The 6,995-nt window shown below is 41.6% G+C and overlaps 1 protein-coding gene across 1 annotated transcript in view; it reads right to left on the bottom strand.

Annotated features, from left to right (window-relative positions):
* Positions 1 to 5,539: 5,539 nt before the first annotated feature.
* The window catches only part of LOC311241809 (uncharacterized protein), a gene marked incomplete at both ends in the record, with an annotated part of 69,912 nt that continues 68,456 nt past the window's right edge, over positions 5,540 to 6,995 (bottom strand). Inside the window, 2 exons of the mRNA XM_084330727.1 lie at positions 5,540 to 5,544; positions 5,712 to 6,509. Of these exons, the coding sequence (XP_084186853.1) occupies positions 5,540 to 5,544; positions 5,712 to 6,509 (803 nt within the window). The remainder of the gene's footprint in view (positions 5,545 to 5,711; positions 6,510 to 6,995) is intronic.

The raw sequence follows: 6,995 nt of genomic DNA, 5'->3' as shown, positions 1-6,995 counted from the left end.
TGGCTTATGGAGTTAAGAAACATTTCAATCAGGGGCGGCTGAGTGGCGCAGTGGGCAAGGCGCTCACCACTAACGCAGGAGATGCTGGTATCGAGCCCAGCTCTCGGCGTTGCTACCGGCCGTCATACTAACACAATTGGCAGTGTTAGATGGTGGGAAAGCCGGTGGGTGTCAATTATAGTTACAAGAAATGCACAAAATAATGTTTCCTTTTCCTGTAAAATCAACTGAAGAATTGCATACTGAAATGGCACACATGGTATAACAATTTGAATGAGAACTGTCAAGTTCATGCTATGCCACAGATTGACATGCTGACATAAAAAAAGCAATACTCTCAGTAAGTACATTGTATATCATATTTCACTGCTTCATGTGTAAAGCTGTTATGTGAGAAATGGCAATTACTGGCAAATGGACAAGACAAGCTGAATGACAATAATTATCTGGGATTGTTTAAATCTGTTGTTTTGGTGCATTAATTTAGTCTAGGATAGTGATGGATAAAACAGCGAGATGGCGATCCCATTCAACTCGGTGTCAGCTGAAGTGAGTTTCCACACTTGGCACCAATGAGTGTTCATGTACTACACAGTGACGTGATGAGAACTAAAAAATACGTCTTGTTAAGTCCATGAGGGCTCAGTCCACAAGTCTGTTGCTTGGACATTGCATTGGAATGTAGCCTTTTCAGGCTCCATAACAAAAGCCTTAACCCTTTCACTACCACACTACAGAAGGTTAACCCTTTCACTACCACATTACAGACGGTTAACCGTCTGTAGTGTGGTAGTGACCGGGTTAACCCTTTGTTGTGTGGCAGTGAAAGGGTTAACCTTCTGTATCGTCACTGTGAAAGGGTTAACCCTTCGGTAGTGTGGGAGTGAAAGGTTTAAGGTTGTTGTTTATAGCGAACTATATGCAGCCCAATGTAGTCATGGATTGTGTTATTGCTAGGGATGCGCTAATCCAATACTAGGCTCAGCTTTCATTCCTGAATTGATTCGGATTGATGATATTGTCCAAAAGCCTTTACAGCCATACCTGTAAGCAGAATTGGTTGAAGGTTTTAGCGACCAATCAGTCTCTCCCCCTCCCTCTCCTGTCTGTCAGCTGAGCTGCATTCTCTAACCACATTTAGCTTGTTTCTAACTATCTAACAAAGCTAACTGTTGGACTTAGCTACAGTACAATGAGAGGTTTCTTTTAGATTGCACAGTAAAATAGTCCATTGTGGTTCTTCAATTTAAACTTTTCCAGGAGCTAAAATAGACCAATCTTCGCCTTAATTAGTCCAGTAAACAGTGCGTAAAGGCAAGCCAGCATGGCAGAAGAGTCTAGCATCAATCACACTAGGCTGAAAACAGTCATGGGGGCGGGACTAATCTCTTGAACTAGCCAGGTTTGAGAAAGACACCACAGATGCCATAAACATGGTTACACAATTATAATTAATCTTTACAAATGCATAAAGTATGCCTTTACCCATCTATTATTTAACAATGTACAGTCCCATTATTGGCTGTTTCTTTTTTTTTTATCTACTTTTTCTCCCCATTTTTCTATTTTTCTCCCGTCCCCATTTTTCTCTTTGTCCAATTCTACCCTCCCCTGTCTCGAACGCTGTTAGGCCATGCCTCCCACAAGCCGGCTGCAATGTGGACGAAGCCTTGCATCACGTGTCCCCTCCGGTACTCGAGGAGGCAGCCGTCGCATCTTTTCACCTGCACAGTGCGATCTCTCAGCGGCAAGGGTCTGCGTGGGAGGGACACGCCGCCCTCGTCGCTTCCTGATTCTACTGCGCAGGCGCACCAACCGACCTGTAGGAGTCGCTGTCCACAACGTCCGATCCCCACCCACCAGCTTCCCACCCCCTAATACTGCCAATTGTATTAGTATGAATGACCAGCCAAGCTGGTAGCAACGCCAAGAGCTGGGCTCGAACCCAGCATCTCCTGCGTTGGTGGCGAGCGCCTTGCCCACTGCGCCACCTAGCCGCCCGCATTATTGGCTGTTTCTTCATGTTCATTCATATATTGAAAATCTATGAAAATATCTTGCTTGAATTGGTTTATTGCTTTGAGATTGATCATAACAATGCAAGTATGCAGCTGTTTGATTGGTTTAAAACATTCGCAATTATACAATAATTTTTATGAACAATAATATCGAATTGGTGTAAAATCGGCAGATATTCAAGGTTATCGGTATCTGTACTGAAAAAGTGGTATTGAGCCATCCCTAGTTATTTCAGTGCATAAGGTCAAACCACAACATATATTTAATAACATAATATCTCCCCTCGTGGTCACTTCATCAACAAGATCATTCCCAATATTGAGCAGACACAAGGCATAATTGTCAAAGAATTATGCAATATGCCTACTTCTACACTCTAAGGCCTGCACAGAGAGATGGATCTCCAGAGGAAAGTGACCCGACTTTCACTACTATAGTGTTTGCACGGCACGCCATTAATCCGGAAGTCGGCCATTTCGGAGATACTGAGCGTAAACAGCTCAACCGAACTCGCAACTGTTCCTGGTCCTTGTTGCTGAAAATGGTAAATTATTGCTGTGTTTTTGGCTGTACTAATCGGACGGGCTGGGAAAAGCTTCAGATTGCCAAAAGTTATTACAAATCAGGGAGAAGAGTGAAAAAATTCTCTGAGGAAAGGAGGCGTTTGTGGTTGGCTAAACTGAACCAGAATTTCCAGGGCAAGAATCGACAACATTCGAGTTTGTTCTGCGCATTTCTTGTCAGGTAACGTTAGGTGAAATATTAATAACAGCAACTCTTAACAAATTTTACAGTGTAACAGTATGCAAGCAAATTGATATTAAGCTGCCGTTTCTTGGCTGAATATCTGATTCTTATCTCATTTCATAGCCTTCGTAGCACAAGGTCAGCAAAAATGTGTACTAATAGACTATTACTCGAAATCCTAAGAATCTTAGATATTAAAATGTCCATAATGTTAAAGTTCAGTTGATCTAGTAACGTTATTGCATCACAGAGCTGATACTGTGCCTCTCTCACCCATATACACACACAATCTGGTTGTAGAGCAAGAACCGTGAATGAAATCTACTGTACAGTTCCATTCTTATAACCGATATGGCTCCGCCATTTTGGATTGCAACGCGGATTGTTGCTAAACGTTCACAGAAGGTACACACTAACTGTGCTCCAATCTATGCCAATAACGTTCAGTTTTGTGATAGATAATCCAGAGAAATAAAAAAAATGCATATACAAGTAATTTGCTTGCAGGAAGCTAGAATCGGCTGGGTAATGTAGTTTAAAAAAAAATTCTATTTCAATGCCCTCTCCTCATATGACTACAATCTGCGACGCGAATAAAAAATGGCGGATATTCGCTAAATTATGAAGACATTCCATGAACTAAAATCTCAATAATAACACTTTAGACTATTGGTAAACAAACGTATTGTTGAAAATATACACTATGACTGCTGTTGTGACATGGTTAGGGTCTATTCCAAAAAACTACTTATATTCATACAGTCTGTAGACATTGATTTATGATGTGATGTCATTTTGGGTCCGGTACCGGACCCGTCGGGCTTAACACTTTGAGTGCCAACAACGCTATATGTCATTAGTTCATGCCGACCATTGAGTGCCAGCGACGACAAATAGCGTTTTTTTGTCGTTTTCTTTTTTATTAGCGATTTGAATTCATATTTCATCAATCTAGTCTCACGTTAGTGCTGAAAACTCTCTCTGAGCTCCATTGGGAAAATGCCGCCCCCTATTGTCTCTCCCTGTTGTACTGCACCCAATTGGATTAGACTGAATGAAATGGGGGGGGGGGGGGGGGAATCCAGTTTCCTCATTTTACTTCTCCGGCAAGCCATCCGAAGAGATCCAAGTCATTGCCGAGCCGCAAAACAGCGTGGAATACATATTTCCAGTACCCAGCGCTGAATCAATAAACGCAATCGATATTTGGAATGGCGATCAGGAATTGGAATAATCTTTTTGGAGAACATCTGATCTGAGGTAAGGAATCTATTTTACCAGTCTTAGGATAATCAGAGCTGTTTTCACAGAGATATCAGCGTGTGCCATATGTGTGTGTGTGTGCTGATCAGGAAATGAGATAATCGATTTTTCAGCTTGCTTCTCTAGCGTGCATAAGTACACATATACTATCGATAATCTAGCGTTTATTTGAAAACGATTAATAAATAGGCCGAAAAATTACAACGTTTTTTATGTATTCCAGAATATTCCAGTAAAGGACGTTTATCACAGAATCTTTATATTTTCCTGAAACTTTCAAGAAAACAAGGGTTTTTCAAAATGGTATAAAACGGAAATGAACCGATTAAAAAGCAATCCGTTTCGACAATGTTGACTGCAAACAAGTCATTGATAAGCGACGGCCAGATTAGACACATAATAATAATAATTTAAGACATCGTTTATGCGTTCACAACGCTATCATTGAAGTGGGTGGTGGCATTCAACGGGGGTAAGGCGCACCGCATGGCTGGTAATCAAAGTGTTAAGAGGTTAAGGTCTTCGGCTGTGTATGGGCTTGGTAAAAAAAGTAGGTGGTTCACTATGTCGGGATAGGCAATAGAAGGCCGAATTGTCGGGTCGTAATTCCAAGAGAAGGAGCCAGCTTGTACAAATCTTCACCACCTGAGTTTATCAAAATACTGCACCCTTTCCTGCTGACTAAGTGCTTCTCTGTAAGTTTTAGCAGCTTCCACATGTTTCCTAAACTTTTCCGTGGTTTAGACATCCATATTATATTGTAAAATAAACACTTCTTCCTGTGAATGTAAAAAACATGTCCTACTAGGAATGTTGACAATATGTGTGACATTAGTTAACTAAATCACTAGTGACCACATAAAAATATAAAAGTCCATACCAGAAGCAGTTTTCCCCTCCAGTGTGTACACCACATGTTTGTTAACTAGCTTGGCTTTTGGCTGCTCACCCCATACTGAGGTCAGAAAGTTCCTATGATACCAGTATTTAAAACACTAGAACAATGTGTTCACTCTTATACCAATGACACATTGTCCCAGGAACATCCACACCGTCTGTCTCACTCCTCAGAGCGACAGAAACACAACTGTTGTTGTCAATTAAAACTGTGTCTATGCTAGTACTGCTTCTCTCTCACAGAGGCTTCTGTGCAGGTCAAACGCTCTTGGTAGTAGTTTTTCATTTCAAAAGAACGGTCAAATATTACTACCACTATTATTCTTGATGGTCCGATAGCTGTAATGACGTACTGAAGTGTCTTCAACACTGGGCCACACATTCATTATAAGTGGAACACTGGCTACAGCAGTAGGAGTTCTCTCCTCTAAGAATGTAGGTGAATTGACAGGTTTGACATTTCACTGAATCTTCTCTCTCAAGTGAATTTTCTCATGTTTTTTCAAATATGCAAATGTAATGAATATCTTATCACAGACCACAATGATGTGGCTTCTCTCCTGTGTGAATCGTCTGGTGTGATTTCAGAGTAGACAGGTGCCTAAAACTCTTCTCACACTGGTCACAGGAGTAGGGGGTTTCTCCTGTGTGAATTCTCTGGTGTGATTGCAGATTACTCAGATGACTAAAGCTCTTCCCACACTGGTCACAGGAGTAGGGTTGTTCTCCTGTGTGAATTCTCTGGTGTGATTTCAGAGCAGACCGTTGGCTAAAGCTCTTCTCACACTGGTCACAGGAGTAGGGTTTTTCTCCTGTGTGAATCCTCTGGTGTGATTTCAGAGTAGACCGGTGCCTAAAACTCTTCTCACACTGGTCACAGTAGTAGGGCTTCTCTCTTGTGTGAATTCTCTGGTGCGTTTTCAGAATACACCGTTGGCTAAAGCTCTTCTCACACTGGTCACAGGGGTAGGGTTTTTCTCCTGTGTGAATTATCTGGTGTGATTGCAGCTTACTCAGATGACTAAAGCTCTTCCCACACTGGTCACAGCAGTAGGGCTTCTCTCTTGTGTGAATTCTCTGGTGCATTTTCAGAGTAGACCGTTGGCTAAAGCTCTTCTCACACTGGTCACAGGAGTAGGGTTTTTCTCCTGTGTGAATTATCTGGTGTGATTGCAGCTTACTCAGATTACTAAAGCTCTTCCCACACTGGTCACAGCAGTAGGGCTTCTCTCTTGTGTGAATTCTCTGGTGCATTTTCAGAGTAGACCGTTGGCTAAAGCTCTTCTCACACTGGTCACAGGAGTAGGGTTTTTCTCCTGTGTGAATTATCTGGTGTTTTTGCAGATTACCCAGATGACTAAAGCTCTTCCCACACTGGTCACAGGAGTGGGGCGTCTCTCCTGTGTGAATTCTCTGGTGTAATTTCAGACTCTTCAGTTGACTAAAGCTCTTCCCACACTTGTCACAGGAGTAAGGTATGAGATTTCTCTTTGTAGTAACGATTGTCCCATATTGGTCAAACCATTGCCTTGGTTTGTCAATGTTCTTCTGTTTGTTAGTGGAGGGAAAGCCAGGGAAGATATCTGTGTTGGAGAAAAGAGGGAAGAAAAAAGAGATTTAACTCAAATAACTAAGAGAACATAGAGGGTCAAGCATGAACAGGGATGACTTAAAAAGGTACAATCAAAGTTTTGTTAAATCCACAAAATGTAAGCACTTTACTTTTAGATGGAAAATAAGCTTTGTGATTAGTTCATCATAACTCAAAATACAATTATTTTGTACTCCGATGTTTACAAACAAAAGATAGACATTCATTTAGAAACTGTTGCGTTTAAGCTTTTGTGTGGTCAGTGTTATCAGTATATCGTAAACAGAACATGTTAGCATTTGTTAGAAGGCCCTGGTCAATGGCAAATTGGTCCTCCCTGGTGGAGAGAAGTAATTCTCACTGGCATCCGTTCGTATAAAAGGCCATTATTGGTGATCTTCCATCTGATATCTCCACACTGATGAAATGGTCCTGTGGATTTTACTCATTCCAGTGACTGGCTTGTACTTCAGGTACC

The sequence above is a fragment of the Notolepis coatsorum genome (genome assembly GCF_963971535.1).
Source record: "Notolepis coatsorum genome assembly, chromosome: 1".
NCBI lineage: Eukaryota > Metazoa > Chordata > Actinopteri > Aulopiformes > Paralepididae > Notolepis > Notolepis coatsorum.
The sequence above is the reverse complement of the archived record's forward strand: the minus strand, read 5'-3'. Positions and strand labels throughout refer to the sequence as shown.